Here is a 21,984-nt window from a genome sequence, read left to right as displayed (position 1 = left end):
GCGGGATTAGGAAAAGTGAGAAGCACTCATCTAGATAGAAAGATGCCCTTTGTTTTTGTGGAGACAACAGCAGTAAGACACACCTGACCTTCCAGAAATTGCTGGACTGCATTTCAGATCAGCATTCTTTGCCATAGACACTCATAAGAAGTTTAAATGAACTCCAGTCCATCCATATCTGGAGAAACACATCTTCTCCATTCTAATTTTGCAATGCTCCTGTGGTTCAGCTGTTTTGCACAAATGCCACTAGTTTCCCTCTGATTAGAATGATTATCCAAAGTATGAAGCTTTGTTGTAAAAGGCATCATTTTATAGTCGCCACACTTCATTTTTCACTCTAAGGCAGATATTTTGGAAAACCAGTGTCTGGCGAGGGAGGTGTTTTTGGCTGTATAGCATACATACCTTACAATATTGTTTTTACTCTGTTTTCAGTACTTAGAGCTCTCTTTAGGAACATTGTGTTCCTTGCATTTGAAATGTTTGTTTTAATTCAAATTTGCATGTGTGGGAGTCAAAGAGATGCCACTGAACTATGCAAAAAGCCATTCATATGTTTTTGCCTCATACCATATTTTAAGAAACAACACACAAGGATACATTTGAACATAGTTGTTCTGAAATAAACATAGCGAAATGTTTCTAGTGCTCACAGTTTCTTGCCCCACTATATTATTGCATATGCTAAATCTGTAGGATAAAATAGATTGCACTGTATACAAAGTTTTTAATATATATATATGATTATAACAGGCATTTGCATGAACTTGTAAGGAACACACCCAGCATCATCTGCTTAATAATACTGGATTCTAATTAAGAGAATCCATGCCACATCCTTGAGTGTATTTCTTCCACAGAAGCAATGCACATTATTCCTCTTCTCTTTTTGAGCTGCCGTTATATAATTTTCTCATGACCTTTGTGAATCTCTAGTAAAATATTATTCATCTACAAAATAGTTTGTTGCCAATGAAGGTTTATGATCCTTAAGGAAATTCTGAGAAATGCATGAATGGAAAATATTTCTTGAATGGCAAAAAACAAAAAAACAAAATCCCAACCAGTGTTCTTTCTGTGCCTTTATGCTTGTTATATAAATAAGCTTTCCTTTCCTAGCACCTGTGCCATAATAACCTTCTTAAAACCTTGCCAGTCATTCAAGTGAGACATATTTTGCAGTATAAAATGAGGTTATCTTACCATATTCCATTTGTTTGCAACAGATTGTGGACTGGGTTAATGGAAAGTATGGTTTGCTAAAACAGATTTACCCAGGATGCAGTGTTTCCACTGTGAATCCAGTCATATAGATTCGGCCTGTGTAAGCCGCATCGAGTCCTTCGGGAGATGCTAGCGGGGTACAAATAAAGTTAATAATAATAATAATAATAATAATAATAATATAGATGAGTGGTGAGACCACATAATTTTATATCATACTTCATGCAGTACAGGAAACTGGCTGTGGCAATAATTCAATGGCCATCTCTACGCAGATGACACACAACTCTACTACTCCTTTCCACCTAACTCCAAGGAGGCTTCTCAGGTGCTAGACAAGTGCCTGGCCGCTGTGTCGATCTGGATGAGGAAGAACAAGCTGAAGATCAATCCCGATAAGACAGAGGTCCTCTTGGTCGATCGTAAGCCGGATCGGGGTATAGGGTGGTTACCTGTGTTGGACGGGGTTACACTCCCCCTGAAACCTCAGGTCCGCAGTTTGGGTGTCCTCCTGGACTCTTCGCTTACACTTGAGGCTCAGGTGTCGGCGGTAGCCGGGAGGGCTTTTGCGCAACTGAGACTCGTGCGCCAACTGCGACCATACCTCGTGAAGGCTGATCTGGCCGGGGTGGTCCATGCCTTGGTCACCTCTAGAATGGACTACTGCAATGCGCTCTACGTGGGGCTACCCTTGAAGACGGCTCGGAAACTGCAGCTGGTCCAACGTGCAGCAGCCAGAATGCTAACTGGAGCTCATTATCAAGAGAGGTCTACCCCTCTGTTCAAGGAGCTCCACTGGCTGCCTTTCATCTTCCGAGCCCAATTCAAGGTGCAGGTGCTCACCTATAAAGCCCTAAACGGTTTGGGACCACCCTACCTACGTGACCGTATCTCCATCTACGAACCTACACGCTCGCTTCAATCATCTGGGGAGGCCCTGCTCGTGATCCCGCCTGCGTCGCAAGCGCGTTTGGTGGGGACGCGGGACAGGGCCTTCTCCGTGGCGGCCCCCCGACTCTGGAACGCCCTCCCAAAAGATCTCCGACAGGCCCCTACACTAATAGTTTTCAGAAGGAACCTGAAAACTTGGCTGTTCCGTTGTGCCTTCCCGGATTAGGAACCCCCATCCCAAGTCCTAATAGCACTTTAGCACAGTTAATATTGCTGCACACCGTACTTTAATCCCGACGCCCCTCCTACCATTTCAGCACTTTTAACCTTGTACCTCTCACCGGCCGAACCAGTTTTTTTATATTGTCCCGATGTATAGTTACTGTTGTATTGCTAATTTTGATTTGATTTGTTTTGCTTTTAATTTGCTTTGTTATGTTTCTATTGTATTGTGTTGTGGCTTCGGCCTGTGTAAGCCGCATCGAGTCCTTCGGGAGATGCTCGCGGGGTACAAATAAAGTTAATAATAATAATAATAATAATAATCATTGAAATATGTTTAGTGCGTGCAGCTAGGAATAAGAACATTCATTTATTAGCTGTAGTGGGAATTGAAGAGACTGTCTGTTTCACCTTACTGTGGTGCCATCCACAAGTCTTTCTCAGGGTTGCTTACCTGCTTCCAATCATGGAGGGGGTTCTATATAGACATTTTATCCCAGGGCAATCCAGAGTGCTGAATTCTGAATCAGCCCAGCAATGGTTTTTACTGCTCCTATGAAAGAGGGAAAGAGTCCTAACTATCTAGCTACAGCATCAAACTTTATTTGGTGCTGCTTGATGACCAGCCTTGCCATAGAATCATAGAGTTGGAAGAGACCTCGTGGGCCATCCAGTCCAACCCCCTGCCAAGAAGCAGTAAAAGTGCATTCAAAGCACCCGCAACAGATGTGGATGTTCCCATTTCAGTGGTGTTTGGCACCATTGGATGATCAGGACTCCTTCTCACCTCCACAGTGCACTGGGGTCTGGCGGTAAAAGCCGTCCCATAGCCAATCCAAAATTCTACACTTCAGATAGATCTCAGGATAAAGTGTCTATGTAGAACTGCCCTTAGTCTCTGGAACAGCAGAAAACAAGTTTCCTCAGTATGACATCTTTTCAAATGTTTAAACATTGCTAGCATATCCTCTTAACTTTAATCTGGGGCCAGAATTGCACCTCAGTGGGTGTTGCAGCTCAGCAAGTGGCTGAGGATTTTTCTGATTTCTCTGACATGTCAATGAGGTTGTCAGTGTCAGGAAAGAACTGCAGCCAGAATAGACCCCAGAAGGGGCAGATGTTTTGGATTCCACAGGGGAAAGGGAAACAGCCTTTGGCTGATGGAGAGTTTTCACAAGAAGCTAGATTAGGCTTGAGAACAGAGGGAGTAAAAAAAAAAGGCTAATTAGACTCTCTGAGAGATTCCGTGAGAAGACCTTGAGGCCCAGATGCGTTCGACATAATCTCATGGCTACTTGGTTGGACTTAACTTAATTTACTTAACTTCATGCCTTTCAGAGGAGACAGGAATGGCTGTCCTCCTGTCTCTGCTCTCAAGTTCATGATTAAAGCATTTTCAAGTTATCTGGTTCATGTCCCACCCTGAGTCCCTTCGGGGAGAGAAAGTGGGCTCTAAATAAATAAATAAATAAATAATGTGTTTCCTTGAAGGATTTACCTTGGAAAAGTTCTTGCTTTCTGGTTGATGGATTTTTCGTTAAAGTACTGCTGTGGATTTAGGTTCTCTTGATTTTACATACTTTGGCATTCTACTATTTTGTATTTCCTATTCCGCTGCTCCCTTTTGAAATGCCATTTCTCCCTTTTTACCTGCTTTCTTCAATAAATATTTTCATATAGAAGTACTGGACTCTGGTGTGGTGCTGCGTGAAAAAGTGCTTTCAATGCTGGAGTGCAACAGTGGATGTAGGTAATCTAGGGACAGGGATTTTCAGAAGAAATTCTAACTGTTTATTGATATGAAATAAAAAAATAAGTGAATAGTGGTTTAAACTTAAAAGAACATAAAGGAAAATCCATTAAAGCAGCACAGTGCAATCAACAAGGCAATGCAATATGAATAAAAGGGTACCAGCAGTTTGCATAATTGACAAAGCAACTAATAATGCATCTCGAATAAGAATATGATTATATCCTATACACTCAGGTTCTACATTTCATCTTCTCTAATAAAATTCTCTCTACCTTGTTTACTTCAAAGCATTTGAAAGCATTCTGAATAACCTAGCAATTCTAAACTTCATGGCATTTAAACATCAATTTCATCACTACCAAAAAGTTGTGGTATGCTGGCTGATTTCCTCTCCCCTAATAAATAAATAAAAACCCTTGGTTTTCAGCAGAATTGAAACAAGAGGGAAGACAGAAGAGATATAAAAATCATGGGAAAGAAAAAGAGACACGAAAAAATGTGATCATCTCTTTTCTAATATACCTCTTTTTATATTGATCAGGGATGCAGTCAGGTTTATATGACAATTTTGAACTAGGCCCAGCTATGGAAATTTCCACTCACACCGTATTCCCAAAATCTTAATGGAAAAATGTTTTCTGTGCCATTTTTTGTACCATTCTGCCTTTCCAAGGTTTGTTAAGCATTCTTAATCTACTAGGCTGTGTGCATTTGTCAATCTTTTATCAAGTGGCTGTTTCAGCAGACAGACATATCAATACCTGCATTATCACCAGCAACTTCTTGTAGTTTACACAGAGCTAGAACTCATTCATTTCTAGTCACCTACTCTGACCCAATATACTTTAGCTGCTTTAGGACTTTCAGAAACTCCTGTTTCCTTGGGCCTGATTGGACCTATGATACTTGATTGTGAAGTGAGGTAAATAATTCATTTGCACATGGAAGGGAAGTCATACTTTTAAGATTATTAAAATGTGTTTTATCCCATCCAAAGACATCTGGAGTCTAGACTGAAAGTTCCGTTATTTTGGCGGGCAGCTCTTTTCTTTTTTGGAATTCAGTGCCAACAAATGTTTGTTTTAAAATTCCTAGTGGTTTAGCTTCAATAAAAGGGATATTTTCTAAAGGTGGAGTTTATTTTGTTTACTTGACATTGCTTTAGGCTGCACACAGTCTTTTTATGTGATAGAATGAAGCTTGACTCAATCTACATACCAAACGCTACTGCAACTTCAGCTACACCCCACAATTGCTTCATCCACCACAACCCTCAGATCTTGGTTTCCAGACTGAACTCATATTTTATCTTCTATAGGTACTGTTTGGCTTGCTTGCCTTGCTAGACTTTGGCTCTATTTTCTCCCATAAACTTTGTTTTGCTTCTCTGCAGCGGGCTCTCAATTTCTATGCCATGGTTTTCTCAATGAGAAATTGTCAAACATCTCATTCTAGAGATCCTGCGTGACACACTTCATAACATTGATAGGATCGAATAAAAGAAACCAATATGTATACAGTGATACCTTGACATACGAGTTTAATTTGTTCTGTGACCAAGCTCCTAACTCAAAAAGCACATATGTCAAAGCAAATTTTCCCTGAGCAGCTCCCTCTTGGCCTCCCTGCTGTGGTCCACCTTTCTCGGCCTCCCTGTCATCATCCACATTAAGGCCCTTCCCTCCCTCCCTACTCTCTCCCTGCAAGCATGGCCCGCTTCAGCCTCCTGGGTTTCACTTTTGCAGATTTGACTATACTTTGTAACAAAATCTGAAAAAAATATGTTCTTGGTTTGAACGGGTTAATCCTGTTTAATTGTGTGGTATTTACTTTGAAAGTACAGTGAAACCTCGACTTACAAGGGCACCAACATACGAGTTTTCCAAGATATGAGCCCTCACTCCTTCAATTTTTGGCTTTGAAATACAAGTCAAGATTTGAGTTACGAGCCACCTGAGCTCCCTTCACGAAGACCTCCAGAGAGGCCTAAAAGGCCACTGTCATCTCCGCTGCCATTTCAAGAGGGAGGCAGTCAAAGCGCATGCATGGATACAGCCTTCTCCCCAAACCTGAGTGCATGCATGCCCCCTCCCCTCACATGAAGGAGTCCTCCTCCCTCCCTGCATCTCTTTTTTCCCCCTTCCTTCCTGTCTCCTCCTCTTTCCCTTATAAGTGGGAGGGAGGCAGCAAGTGCACATGCATGCAGCTCCCCCCCCCATACCCAAGCACGTGCATGCTCCCCTTCGAAGACTAAACCTCTGTGCCACCCTCAAGCCTCCTAATGGAACTCCTGCATCACCACAGAAGTCCTGCCTTCTTCCATGCATGTGTATGCTCCTTCCCTCCCTTTGCACTTCAAATGGCACTCGTGAGGGGGCAGAGCTGGAGGAGCCCTCTTGCTGAATCATGCCAGGAGCAGTAGTTTTGCTGCTCTTCCTTGGGTGAATCTATGTGCTAGTGTTTGGGGGGGGGGGGTGTATGTGTACATGCTGGCTGCCTCCTCTCATGAGGGAAAGAGGAGGACAAGGAAGGAAGGAAGGAGAAAAAAGAGTGAGTGGGAGGGAGGAAGAAAAGAAGGAAGAACACACTGGTAGCGGCAACTTAGTAGCAACATGCAACCTATGCTGCACGCCTTTGGAGCTGCTCCCAGTTCACCAATCATGAGTGGAGCTGGAACTGGGGGGTGGGGAGGGGAGTGAGGTAGTCTCTTCCACTCTGCCATTATCTTCTCTGATCTTGAAGGTAAATAACTTAATTTAAAATTGGTGTGGTTTTTATGAAATTGTATGGATTAATACAATTTCAATTCATTTCAATGGGGACATTTGCTTTGACATACAAGCAAATTGAGTTTTGAGCTTGGTCACAGAACAAATTAAACTCGTATATCAAGGTATTACTGTAGTTTGTTTTTCTGGCTGCCACAAACTATGTTGAATTGATTGAGACTCAGTGAGATATTCATTGCAAAACTATAACAAAATGTGCTGCAGGATGTATCACAATAATAATGTTTTTGCAGTTTAAGAAACTTTTCCTGGTTTTTATGTTAAAACAAATTATGAAATGACATTTTTAACCTAGGAACAAAAATTGTGTTATATAGTGTTATTTGCAGATAGTATTAATATGTCATTTTAGGAGTCTCTGTGTCCTCATTACTGGAACTTGATCATAGTAATGCACTGGAGGATCTAGAGATTCTTAGAGTAGTTTTCTTCCAGTTAAAAATGTTTTTTATTCATGGTTTTTCTACTTCCCACTCTTAACTCCAGTAAATGTGGAGGGCTGACTGTAGATACTTCTGAATAAGTGAGAACATAAGAGAGAGTTTCATTCTTTTACTTTTTATGTAAGTGCATACATCATTAATAACAAGGAGGAAGTAGGTTAAAAACCTAACATCTTTTCAGCAACCATGTTTATAGTAGTGAATAAATATATAAGTAACAGATATTAAATCATGAAGCATGTATTTCCTAAAACTACTGCCTGAAATATGTATTGCAGTAGTTACTAAACACAATTTCTTCCTATTGCAAGGCTTGTAGTATAAATTCTTTATTACATCTGCGTATTATTTCAGACAGTTTCTTCATTCTGCAATATGCCCATAAAATCTCAATTTATATGGATCATATTTAGAGTAGGCTCATTAAATTAATGGGACTTCAGTTAGTATGTATCTAATTTAGTTCATCTAATGCAGTGAGGCCACATCATGAGAAGAAAGGAAAGCTTAGAGAAGACAATTATGCTGGGGAAAATGGAAGGAAAAAGGAAGAGGGCCGACCAAGGGCAAGATGGATGGATGGTATCCTTGAAGTGACTGGCTTGACTCTGAAAGAGCTGAGGGAGGTGATGGCTGACAGGGTGCTCTGGCGTGGGATGGCCCATGAGGTCACAAAGAGTCGGAAGCGACTGAACAAATGAACAACAACAATGCAGTGAGGACTAGTTTAAATCCCATTTCTCCCCTATCCTGTCATGCTTAGAGTGTTGCAGTTTCTTCGCTGTTACCAATTTTGAAGCAAAATCCTGTTCAGTTGTGACACTCACTGGCTAATCTTTGGGCATCACTATCTCACGACTTCTTTACACATGCCAACAGAATCACTGGTTATCGCTCCATGCCCTGCATCATCTAAGCTACCTTACTGCCTCAGCACATGGGAAGAAGCCTCAGTAAGCCTCCGGTTGTGCTCCACCAGCAATTTTTGGGCAGCGGCAGAGTTTTTTGCCAGCTTTGTCATGGAGCCACCCTGGAAGTGCTTCTCTAGGGTGTGATGGTAGCTATCGAGCTCCATGGTCAAACTGCCAAAAACCTGCCGCCACTACCACCACCAAAAAACAGCCCGTGTGAAGAGGTCCTGAATCAAACAGACTGCTATCTTGTCCTTTAGTTCTCTTACCCTTTAGCTCAGTGATTAATTTACTGTTAATCACAGTAATCATATCCAGTTTTCTGAGGAGCTAAACACATCATTAGCAATCCTATATAAAGCTGGAGGCGTGAAAAACCCCACCGGTGTGCTTAGACTAGATGTACATGAAGCATCTTTTATCCAGAATTCTGAAATCTCAAATACCCCAAAACCTCAAACATAGAAGGCTGAAATATCAACACCTTTGCTTTCTTGTGATTCAATGTACAAAAAACACCCAAACCAAACCAAAACAATATTTTATATAGGGTCTATGCGACACATACATGCACTTCTTGTTTCGACTTGGGGCACATCTCCAATACAAATATTCCACAATCTCCCCCCCCCCCAAAAAAAATCCAAAATCTAAAATACTTCTGGCACCGAATGCTTCCTTATAATTTCTGATCTGATTCCCTGTGCCACTTGAAAGTAAAGAAACCTTGAGAAGAGCAAAGCTACTGTCTAGAACTCCACTGTTCTTCCTTATCTCATAGCAAATTCTATCAGTATGAACTTTCCATTTGTTCATTTTCTTTTCCTTTACAGTTCAAACTTTTGGAAATATTTAATTATCAGTCAGTCAGTCAGTCAGTCAGTAGCCTTTATTTCGGTCAACAAACCATCGGCTAAGTCAAGTGAAAGTATAATGATGAAATACAACAATTATGTTTTACTGTTCTGCTTTCTTTTCTTTAACTTCTTTTACAGCATACATTTTAATTAAAAATCAAAAATCAATATAAACCAAAACAAAACAAACAAAATATCTTTTATTTGAACCATGTCTTAAATATGTTGCAGGTGTTTTACTATCTTTAAAACCATCTTTTTAAATAATATGGATATTTAATTCCTTTTAAGGTTTGTAAATTATTATTTTAGCAGCACCACCTTGAATCCCATTTTGGAGAAAAGTGAGATATAAATCCAATAAACAAACAATGTTATCACCCTTTTCCTTCAAACAGCTGAAAAACACATCTGTCATAATAAAACAGGAGCTGGAGAAGTTAAAAACAGCAGCTGCACGCCATCTTGAGAAGCTGGGTCTATTACAAAAAATGTGAGCAAAGATAGGTCAAGGAATGATGATCCAAAATTTTAGCACTTCAACAAAAAAAAGGCCTTTGTTTGATGGACCTTGCCTCTCAAAATTATTTTTAGAACTGATAAGCTTAACTCAGAAAATCAGCAGACGTGATGGAACTGTAGCCTTGGTAAGCTGATCATTAGGTTCAGGGATTGTTATTCAATAAATGGTTCATTCATTCTTTAATCAGCAAAATATATCTTAGAGTGCTTGGGGCCTCTAATGGAGCGTGTGGCACGTAGATTCCTTGAGCACAGAGCTTACTTTTGTCTTTAATGCACTATTCCAGAATCGCAGAGCAATGAAATTGATTGCTGTACAATTGGGCATTCAAGATAGGCCATAGTAAAGAAATCTGAGTTATTTCTGACCCCTTGTTATAAGAATTATCTAGGAACTTAATCCCTATCACTTTTAATTGAGATAATGTGTAATATAAATAGTGGGGTGCTTCTCCTAGTATCACAAACAATGGTCTCGATGGAAGAAGGAGAAGGAGAAGAAGAAGACGTTTATTTATACCCCACCACCATCTCCCTAAGGGGGCTTGAGGCGGCTTACATGAGGCCAATTCCAACAACACATCAGTAAAAACAAAACAGCAAGCAAACAACAAGTAGTTTGATCAATTGCTCCATGTCATAGGGTGCATCTACACTGTAAAATTAATGCAGTTGGACACCACTGGAATCCTGGGACATGTAGTTTACAATAGTGTCAACCTGTGCCTGTAATCTCTGGAGTGATAGAAAACAAGCTTTCTCCCTTCTCAAAATGACATCCTTTCAGATTAATAGACCTTGATGGGTCTGGTCTGTTTGCCAGGCACAATCGAAAGCAATAGGAATAGTGGTGTGATGAGCATCCTAATCTAATTTCTTAAGAATATTTCCCCAGATAAAACTGCTTTCAAGTGAGCAGGGAGAATATCATTTTGGGATTCTAAAAAGCATGCTAAGTGATGAACGTTTTCCATGTCTTGAGAAATTGCTTTCTCTGTTTATGACTGGCCACTTTCCTAAGTGCTTTATTTGGGTCACCATGTCTCCCTAATGAACCAAGTGAAAACACAAACAAGTTATTATGGATTTCTTCCCCAACTTAGATATTTCCTAGAAAGATCTGATTGGAAAGAGGATACTGGATTAGACTGTTGGAAAAAGGATAGTAGATTATACTGATCTTTGTCTGATTCATCAAGTTTCATTCTATGTTGTCAGGATGTGGGGAAAGATTGGAGAATTTATTATTATTATTATTATTATTAACTTTATTTGTACCCCGCTAGCATCTCCCGGAGGACTCGATGCGGCTTACACAGGCCGAAGCCACAAGACACAATACAATATAGAATGTAACATCACAATAACAAGCAAATCAAACAATAAACAAAATAAAATAACTCCACAATAACTAAGCAAATCAAACAAATAGCAAATAACGACAATGAACAGAACATCAAGGACATTATTAAAACTGGTTCGGCTGGCGCACTGGGGTACAAGGGTTAAAAGTGCTGAACTGGTAGGAGGCACGTAAGGTTGAAAGTGCGGTGTGCAGCGACACATTGTTATGCTAAGGTGCTACTAGGACTTGGGTGGGGATTCCTAGTCTGGGAAGGCACAACGGAACAGCCAAGTTTTTAGATTCCTTCTGAAAATGGCTAGGGTGGGGGCCTGTCTGAGATCTTTGGGGAGGGCGTTCCAAAGTCTGGGGGCCGCCACAGAAAAGGGTAGCTTTTTGAGTTTTTCTAGGTCTTCTATAATTAGGCTGGTTTGTTAAATGCTTGTGTGGTTAACCACACAGAATGATTTAACCACACCACCTCTTGATACATCAGTTTGAATTTCATCCTACAAAGAAGTTGGGTTAGAAATGGAAGAAATACAGGGTTAGCATCCTTAACCTAGGACTCCTAAATCTGAAATACTGTGATTTGTCTTTTATCAGCTTCTGGCAAGAGTTTTAAAAAAATGATTCAAGCTTCATCTACATTGCCATATAATGCAGTTTCAAACTGAATTATGTGGCACTGTTAATGGAAAGAAATTTTGGGCAGAGTTAGGTATACTGAGGGTGGACCCAGTAAAATTAATTTAACTTGTGCTAATGAAGTCTAAGTCTCAATCCAACTCACTGTATCATTTAATTATTTATTTATTTGCCTCTTTTTTTCAACCCCTAGGGGGACTTAAAGTGTTCACAACAAGTAACTGGCAAAATTCAATGCCTCACAAATCTAAAAATATCACATCACTAAAATAGCATCTACCAATGAATTAAAACCAGTGAACTATAAAACATCGGACACAGACAAATATAAAACCTAGAACATTCAACATTTCACCAATCTCAAAGTTATCTTGACTACTTCACCTCACTCCCTAAATGATTTTTTTGTTGAAAAAAACACATTTTCAGTAGTTTCCTAAACATCAGAAGGGAGTGGGTTTATCTGATTTTGCTGGAGAGGGAGTTCTACAGCCAAGTGGCCATCACGGAGAAGGCCCTGTTGCTCATGCCTACCAGTCGCACCTGCAAAGGTGACGGGACCGAGAGCAGAACCTTCTCAGCCGATCTTAATGCTCTAACTGGCTCATAAAGGGATATACATTCAGATAAGTAAGCTGGACTGGAACCATTTAGGGATTTATAGGCTAACACCAGCACTTTGAATTGTGCTCTGTAGCAAACCAGCATCCAGTGGCCAGTGGAGCTGGCTCAGTAAGAGGATTGTATGCTCCCTATGTGTCGCTCCAGTTAGAAAATTAGCTACTGCCCGTTGGACTACTTGAGGCTTCAGAACAGTCTTCAAAGGCAACCCCACATAGAGCACATTGCAGTAATCTGAGATGTAATGAGAGCATGGACCACTGTGGCCAAGTCTGACTTGTAGTTCCTACATATCTATAGACTAACAATTTGAAAGAGACTATCCTTGGGTCACCTCTAACTATATCTTTTAGTCAAGTTATACCTAACTGTGTGACCAAATACATTTCAGTCACTTTAAATATGCACACTTTGTCGTATTATGGATTATACCATATATTCTGAGGATCTCTTAACTGGTCCCTAAGCCTTCTCTAAAAAAATGTATACTAATAATAGCTGTTTGCAATACTTAGTTCAGGAGTTAGGCATCCTTTATTGTTAGACACTGAATCTATTTCTACATTTTCCTATGTATTTAATATAAAGCCAAAACCCATGAAAAGCATAGAGGAGCGTAACTTGTTTTATTTTCATGTTTATCACTGTGGTTTCAAGACTAAAAATAAAATGTAGCATCTGACTTTGATTTAGATCTGTCCCTAGGGAAAACCCGTAGCTGCCTATCACTGCGAATGCATCAATCTAAGAAGGATTAACTGTTCACATGCTCTTTAAACATCAAAGTGTTTATATGAAGTCATGGAAAATGAGTAATTTGTTTTTTTCATTCTCTCTGAGAACACTGCACACCTCTTAGAAAGTAAATAATCTTTTATGTTAAGAAAACAAGAAAAGATTAATAGCATTCACCCCATGATAGAACAGCGTGCTTTTAAGTAAATTACCACCAATGCGGCTTCTATCAGTGCAACTGGAGTTTGTTGCCACTTATCAGCTTCATCAACTCACGGTATCGATGCCCTTTGTTCCCTGTTAAATAATGAGCAGACAGACATGATTGTTCTCTACAAGATTAGTTGTATGCATTATGGCACATCATTTGCGGTTTCTGGGAAATAATTAGCCGTACTTAATTGCCCTGTGTGTCAGGTGTGCCCACCATCCTTTTTAGCATTTGGTTCTGCATGGCTAAACCTATCTCTTTTAATAGAGAAGAGTGCCGTCATTAATGATACAAATATGGTACTTGATCCATATTAAGGAGGTTGTTGTGCGAGTCACTAAATTATCACTGCACCACTTCCATGGTTCAGCTGAAAGCAAAATTTCTTCCTCCCCTTTGACTGTTGTTTCTGTTCTGCTGTTCTTTCCATCTTCCCAGCAAACAGCACTCTTTTGTAGCTTTACAACATGCTATTCTTGCCCCTCGTAATGAGACAAGAAGTCTATTCCTACTTCCCTGGTCAGAAATGACCATATTTTTAGCTGCCACTGAAGATAAAATTGGGACTCATATTGCTTTGGTTCTCTGAAGGAGTAGGAAAACCATTATTGAGCCAGAAACACATGTAGTTTTATTGCAAACTGAAACATAAAACCTCCACGACCGGGTTTGCACTGTAACACTCAACTCTTCTCATTTTCAAGCATGCTAAGAATGTCCCACTCACACAATAGAAAGTTTCAAATTACCATCAAAGAAATGGAAAATTTGGAAATTGCAAACAGTCCCTGCAGTTCATGTCTCAAGTCTGAATATGTCAATTTACGGTAACACAGTTATGGGTTGCTGCCTCAAAATGGGAGCAATTTCAAATCAGGCTCCATAGGAGATGGAAGTTTCGAAGCCTGACTTTCCAGTGGATTCAGTTACTTTCCAGGATTGCTAATGTAAACTTTCAGTGTGTCTGTAATGAAAGAAAGGAAAAAAAATAGTTTAAGGGCGAGTGGTTCTGTTTAAAATCAGCAGCTATACAGCTTTTTTTCATGTGGTAATAACAAAATATCCCTGAAACATATTGTCCTGAGATGATGGCTGAATGTTTGGATTGGTTATTCTGTCTCGTGCAGTTAACTTTTCCATTCCTGAAAACTACAGAGGGAGGCTTGCTGAGAATCTGCAGCCTTTTCCAGATATCCCTCAACCTTTCAAGCCCTTGTGGAGACCAGGGCCACAAACGGCTCTGGGAAGAAGTAGCAAACCATGCGACTCATCATAAATTAATGGAGTGGAAAATCAAGGCTTTGATGAACATAAGGCCACTATAAATGAAGCATGCAATATGAATGAGTGCAGCTTCTTTGTGGGAGAAGCACAGTGGTGGACAATTTAATGAGGGAAAGACATTGATAGACACCTCTGAGCATTTTTTTTTTACGTTTGCGAAAGACAAGGTAAAGAAACGCCTTGTGAGAAAACTTCTTGGCCATTTTAAGGTGTAAAACTAATTGTATATTGCATGGTGTGGTTAGTTGTCTCAATAAACATGTCATATAACTTAGAATGCTTTGTGCTGAAAATCCCGTTGCACACTGTTTATCAGTTCTAATTATGCAAGTTAGTTGTGTGTTAGTAAAATCAAAGTGGAAACCCTGAATATTTTTATGTAGACTAACTTAATTTGTACAGTTTATACAGTACTTGATTTGTGCACCTACCTTTTATTGAAAAGGAAGGTTCCTGTAGTTACCCTTTTTCTAGGGTATTTGTTTGCTTTTGTTTAAGCTAACACATACAGTGATAACAGGTGAAACTATTTTGAAAATAATAACTGATAGATATAGAAGTAGGTAAAGGTACCTATAGAAGTAGGTAAAGGTAAAGGTTTTCTCCTGACATTAAGTCCAGTCATCTCCGACTCTGGGGGTTGGTGCTCGTCTCCATTTCTAAACTGAAGAGCTGGCGTTATCTGTAGACACCTCGAAGGTCATGTGGCCAGAATGACTGTATGGAGTGCCGTTACCTTCCCGCCAGAGTGATACCTATTGATCTACTCAAATTTACATGTTTTCGAAGTGCTAAGTTGGCAGAAGCTGTAACTAACAGTGGGAGCTCACGCCGCTCCCCGGATTCAAACCTGCAACCTTTCGATCAGCAAGTTCAGCAGCTCAGTGCTTTAACCCACTGCGCCACTGGAAGGATCTGGAAAGATTTTGCAATCATCTTACTTTATTTTTATGATTGAACCCATTTCCAAGATTGATGTTTGTTGATTTCAGTTTCTTTTTCCTTCAGCATTGGTCTATACATGTCGTTCTGTTACTTAATTGGGAGCTGGACTTGGTAGTGAGAACATAAGCCAGTCTTATCAGATTCTGCACTTATTTATTTGTGAACACTGTGATCCAGTCAAATAAACCAGAATGTTATTTATTTATTTATCTTTCAATTTATAGTATTTCTATCCTGCTCTTCATTGACAACAGCATACAAATTGGTATTTTAACTGTTTCTAGTTCGCTGGTTTACAATCTAAATCTAACCCTTTGATAATTCTTTGCAGGGTTTGAGATTTTAGCAATCTCCTTAGACTCTAATTTTGAACAGTGGTGTTAAGAGATGTTCCTGATCAGTTGAAAGGCAGAACAGGGATTCTGCCTGTGCTGGATGGGATTATACTCTTCATGAAATCTTAGGCTCACAACTTGGGTATACTCTTGAACTAAACCCTGAACTTGGGGTGCTGAGCTTTCAGAAGTGTCCAGGAGTGTGTTTGCACAGTTAAGATTGGCACACCAATTATACCCATTCCTTGAGAAATTAGATACACCTTGGTTTCATCCTGTTTGGACCAATGTAACACACTTTATGTGAAGCTGGCTTTGGTAACAGCAAATGATGCAGTCGGAATACTGACTGGGACTGGTTACAAGGATCATATAAGTTGTTTGTTAAAACATCTTCACTGTCTGTATGTTTATCTCTGGGCATAACACAAAGTGATAAAATATGTTTATTGGTATGTAATGATGGCAGTAGCTTCAATTGAATTATAGGCTTTACTGTTTTATGACAAGTTCAGTCACATGCTCAGTGCAGCATAGTGTTCAGTTCTGAGAGATAGCTAATACTTCGTTACTACTAGATATAGGTTTCCTTTTATGACAATCTGAAGTGAGGTTTTAACATCTTGATGAGGATTTCAGTTGTTATTGTGTTTTGGCTCAAAGAGATTCTCTTGGAACAAAATAAACATTGTAATTGTAGTTCTATTTTACTGATGTCTACAAATTGTATTTATAGTTTGGGGTTGGGACCCAAAGCTTAAGAAGCAGTGGCCCATAGAGAATAACCCTTCAGAAAATGTGATAAGACATTATTCCTCCATATGAGCCTATCCAGACCTTGAGATATTATGGGGAGGCTGTTCTGTCTCTCCCTCCCATTCCCTGTCAGGCACATGAGATGACTTTCTTGGGAGCTCCTCTTAGAATCTGGAACTGTTTGCCAATGAAGCTAGACAGACTCTCTGTTCTGTATCTACTGACAGCAAGAGACCTTCTTAGAAAATTCATGCAAACCTTTGGCAGGTGACCGGCTGCTGAGAACAAACTTGTTGTTACCACTTGGGTGGGCAAACTAAATAACCTGAAGGCACCAGATCCCATCTGATCGTCTAAGCTAAGAAGGGTTAGTCCTGGTTATTTGGATGGGAGACTGCCAGGTGCTGAAGACTATATTTCAAAGGAAGGAACTAGCAAAATCACCTCTGAGTAGTCCTTCCCTAAGAAAAGCCTATGTCATTCATGGGGTCACCATAAGTCAACAAGTGATTTGAAGGCACATATAGACACACAATAATTTGCTTAACGTTTTAAAATTGTTCAGTGTGTTTCAAAATGATGGACCCAATGGATCTAGTGGTAATTATTTCAAACTCTATGACCCAGCCTTTCACGTAGTAAGAGGTTCATTCACAGGTTGTGGATGGTTGCAGAAATACAGAGATTTCAAATCAGGTTCATCTTTTTGATACACCCTGTACTTTAAACTGTGCTTTGATTTAGTTTTGTCATAATAGATAGTCTTATTTGTTTTTCTGTGTGTGTGTGTGTGTGCCATCTTTAATTCCATTATAGTAGAACATATACCTAATACTAAAAATAAATGAGACCAAGTATCACAAATTTCTTTTCTTTTATTTATATTCTTCAGAGTACACGAGTGGCCTTGGATCATTTGGAGTCTGTTCCAGAGAAACTGAACTTTTTGGAAGATTCCAGAGATTTGGGAGTGAGACTCTTTTGCCTTTTGTTTCTTTAGAAAATATTTATTAAAAATAAGTTGTGATTAAAATATTTAACATCATCTTGTGCAATAGGAAATCAGCTGTGTTGGGACCCTTAAAATCCAGGTATATTTTAAACTCTTCAATTTACTTGGATTTTCTTTATATGGGTGGATAGATCTATTCTTTACCTCTGTTCATGTACTGTCTGTTCTTGTTAATTGTATAATGACATTGAATGTTTGCCATATATGTGTACTGTAATCTGCCCTCAGTTCCTTCAGGGAGATAGTGCAGAAAATAATTAAAGTATATTATTATTATTATTATTATTATTATTATTATTATTACTATTATTATTATTATTATTATTATTATTATTATTATTGAACAGCTTCCCTATCTTCCAACCATTTTTTTTCTGATGGAATATCCCCTAAGATAAGTCCTTTTAGCTTCCCTTGATTCCTATTCCAAAGTGCTGGATATTTTTTAAAAAACAAACAAACAGGGTTTTTAAGGTTGGATAATATAATTAGAGATTATATCTTCTCATTGCCAAAGTTTCTGATCTGTTCGCCATATTTTGATAAGCTGATTTGTTTTGTATTAGCTTGTTAGCAGCTTTTACTTGTGTTAATATTTGAAAAGTTGTTGGTTTGGTTGGGTTTATTGAGAGATAATACTATTCAGTCCCCAAGAACAGCTTCCCAAATGATGACACACAGGATGCTTAAGGTTTCACAGTTGGCATTACTTATTGATAAGCCTGTAAAGACTACAACATCAATAGGAAAGCTGTTTGAATATCAGGCTTGTTCATTATGTTGGGTAAATATGCCTTTCTGTACTGGGGACAAAATTCATGCTAGATATTTAACATGCAAAATATCTCAGTAGTTCTATTCCATTGTTTGCTTTTCTTAATTAGTACCATGCTTCGCATATGACATGGGTCACAAGGCTCTAAACAATCAAAGTACTTAAGCAATTCAAAGTCCCACTAAAACAAATTAGTTCACTAAGTAGGAACTGAATTTTTTAATGTCATTTTGAACAGGTGCTTAATTGCTCTGCTGGATGAGTGAAACTATCTAAATAAATTCAGGGTGATTTGCTTGAATTAAAAAGTCAGTTTGAGAGACTTCCATCTTGTATCGTCTTGTTCAAATGTTGACAAAACAAGGCAGGAATGAGGAAACTGAGAGTTGTATTGAGTTCTCATTCTGACATTCAATCAGAACAAGATAACACATGTAATTGTATATACTTTGGGGGATTCCAGCATGGGACTGTCCTCAGTTCCAGGGCAAGTTTGAGAGAAACAGGAAGGGGAATGGTAAGTGAAAGATATCAGCAGCTGGAGAGACCAAGTTCTTCATTCAATAATAAACTACCAAATTTCCTTTTTGAGTTGGAGCAGCAGCGTGGCCTCTGTAGAAGTAGAAATCTTTTGCTTGTCTATGCCCACCTGGTCCTCTTGATTCTTGAACTGAAGATTTCCAACTCCAGAAACATCCGGGAATAAACATATAAAATAAGAACATGTACAAATCCCCCTTTTGGCTTAGAAGTCCCAGAATCCCTCAGCCTGGGACTAAAACAGTTTTATTTTAAACGGTGTCAGTACAGTGCTTGTACAAAGGGCTGTGTGTGTGTGTGTGCCTTCAAGTTGCCTTCTGATGTATCATGATCTCATACATTCCATAGAGTTTTCTTAGGCAAGAAGTACTCAAAGGTGGTTTTGTGAGTTATTTCCCCTTAAAAATAGCCTACAGTGCCTGGTGTCTGCCACCAAGTACTAACTAGGACTGTCCCTACTTAGGTTCTTTTAGAGCAGTGGTTCAAAACCTGGGAGTCCCCAGGTGTTTAGACCTACAACTCCCAGAAATCCCAGCCAGTTTACTAGCTCTTGGGATTTCTGGGAGTTGAAGGCCAAAACATCTGGCGACCCACAGGTTGGGAACCACTGTTTTAGAGTTATTAGGTAGGGCTGTGTTGCACAAGGCTATTCAATGTTATATGTTGAATAGCCAGTTAATCAGACAACTTTCTGTGACATCTACATATATCAGAATCTTAAGTATTCCACTTTATCCCATGAACATAATTTTGTCAGCTTCACTAGTGTTAATATTTCATGTTAATGCTGGATTTTTGTTTCTCTTTGACCACAGGGTTCTCACACTCAGACAGAAGTTATTGCCGAGAGATGCAGTAAATACAAGGAAATTGTGGGCTCTTTACAGCAGCATCTGGAAGACTCAAAGCGCAGACTTGAAGACTTCAGGGTAAGTTTACATCCTATCTCTTTAGTCCACCTTTGTTTGTGAAACAACTAAAGAAATAAGCTGTAATTGCTAGACTCTACAAAATGTTTAATCTCATAGAGCAAAGGGCCAATTCTATTCATTGGAAGTATATAAAGACTTCAACTCATCTTGGTAGGTCAGACGAAAGACTCCGAAATGCCAGCACTGTGTCTCCAACAGTGACCTAGTAAGTTTGTGCAGTAAAAATAGTTGCTCTCTTCTTTGTTTGTCCCCAGCTTCTGATAATCAGAGCTTGTCAGCCTTTAAACAACACAGAGGTTTCATTTTATCTCTGTTTAAAAGGCAACAATAGCCTTATTCTACATGAATTTATCCAATGCTGAAAAGTGTAATGGTCTTTGAGATGTCGTTGACTTGGAGCTCCCTCTACATTGGCTACACTAGCTGGGTCTACTGAGATTTGCATTTCAACAACATCTGCAGGAAACACAATTTCTACTTCTACTGTAGTCTAGATATGTGTATAGATATGTGTACTAGATATTAAGAATTCTATACACTGCTGATTCTACTAAAATGTTCCAACAATTCTCAAACCTTTTCATCCGCAGAATCCTTTCGAAGAAACATTTCTCATTGATCCCCAAGAAATGTTTATATATTATATATAATGTGTATAAAATTAGGCATGGGCCAGGCCAGTGGCAGATGGATGGAGAATGTTGGTATGAACTAATTCACACAGTGCAAAAAAGAAAAAAGAAAAAAGAAGAAGACAATACAATATTTAAAATGAAGAACAATGTTAACCAAAATAAACTTAACAGTATTTCAGTGGAACGCCACAGGGGGCATCCAGTCCAACACCCTTCTGCCATGCAGGAAAAACACAATCAAAGCAGCCCCTGAGTGGTGGAAGGGAAATAGGACTTTGGAAGCAAGGAAAGGGGATGGGTGAACGCCTGGCTGGCAAGAAACATAGTCTGGGCAGTGGGAGAGAAAGGGTCTGTGCCTCAGGAGAATGCTAAAGCTGCTTTGAGCAGCTCCAAACTTTAATTTCACTGCATTTCTCAGGAGGAGGAAAGAGGAGGAGGCGGGGGAAGCAGCATAATGCCATGGAGCCCCTCACTATCACCCCTCATTTAGACAATAAAGTCTATGACACGGGCATCTCTTTAACCCATGTGATATTCCTTTTTGTCATATTTGTTTACAAATGGAATAAAATGATCCACAGCAAGTAAGAAAAGTATTCATTGTTTGTTTCGCTGACTGGCTTGAAATAGTCTGCAAATATCTTTTCATTGCTCCCCTCTCTTGATCTCCACAGAAACTGTCTTATGTGAAAATTAGTGAATCGGTCTAATTTTGTTTCTTTTTTGTTGCTGTCAAAAGAACACAACACTTACTCCTTTCTTTTCCAATGCTCTTGATGTGCTTTCAAGTATCCCCTTACAATTTCTAGGTTTTATCCATGTCCAGGACATTGTGCAAAATCCCCCAAGGAATGTTTTCTTTCAGATTCTGAGAAACTTTGCTTGTCTTATCAAAGAACAGTAAATTTTATTCCAACAAAATGTCCCTAAAGGGGAAGCTCAGAAATGAGGCACCCCTCTAGAAAAGACTACCCGTTCCTGGTACTACCTGTCTAATCTTCAAGTGGAGGCACCTTGAGCACAGACTTTAAAAAAAAATACTGAAAGGAATGACAGACTTTCACTAGTGAAGCCATTTAGGGCTTTAATTCTAGAACAACAAATTGGTTTTAGAAACTACTTAGAAGCCAGTGGATAATACTGAGAAAACATGTACAGTCTGGTGAGCCAAGATTAGTTGTCTGACTGCAGTGTACTGAAGCCAACCCATGTAAACTCAATGAAAGAATCTAAGCTACTTGAGTTTGGATAACTGACTCTAATATCATCTAAGTTAGATAACTACATTGTGTTGCATGTCCAACTGTCTTTCAATGGTCCTCAAAGTGTAAGATAGTTCAAAAACCTAAACAATTGAGTTTAATTATATGTATTGGGCAGGTTTCAACAAATTTAATAATTATTGGAAAAAGTTGAAATGAGAGCCCCAATTCAGAAGACGCAAGCAAATTAGGACATATTCAAGAGAGACATAAAGTCATGCTTCAAAGATTGGGTTTTAATTCACCAGTTCCTAAATCCTTAGTCTTTCTTACCTCCTATTTCCTTCTCCTGCTTCTCCTGATTTAATTTATAAATGTCCTTCATCAGCAGGGACA

At 39.2% G+C, this 21,984-nt stretch overlaps 1 protein-coding gene across 4 annotated transcripts in view; it reads left to right on the top strand.

Annotated features, from left to right (window-relative positions):
* Positions 1–21,984, top strand: part of CEP128 (centrosomal protein 128) — a 250,130-nt gene that overhangs the window by 206,373 nt on the left and 21,773 nt on the right. For all 4 annotated transcript variants that reach the window (XM_067462949.1, XM_067462950.1, XM_060757262.2 and 1 more), the window contains 2 exons: positions 17,385–17,462; positions 19,635–19,748. In XM_067462949.1, coding sequence (XP_067319050.1) covers positions 17,385–17,462; positions 19,635–19,748 — 192 coding nt within the window. The remainder of the gene's footprint in view (positions 1–17,384; positions 17,463–19,634; positions 19,749–21,984) is intronic.

Source organism: Anolis sagrei, chromosome 1 (genome assembly GCF_037176765.1).
Source record: "Anolis sagrei isolate rAnoSag1 chromosome 1, rAnoSag1.mat, whole genome shotgun sequence".
In the NCBI taxonomy this organism is placed as follows: domain Eukaryota; kingdom Metazoa; phylum Chordata; class Lepidosauria; order Squamata; family Dactyloidae; genus Anolis; species Anolis sagrei.
The sequence above is the reverse complement of the archived record's forward strand: the minus strand, read 5'-3'. Positions and strand labels throughout refer to the sequence as shown.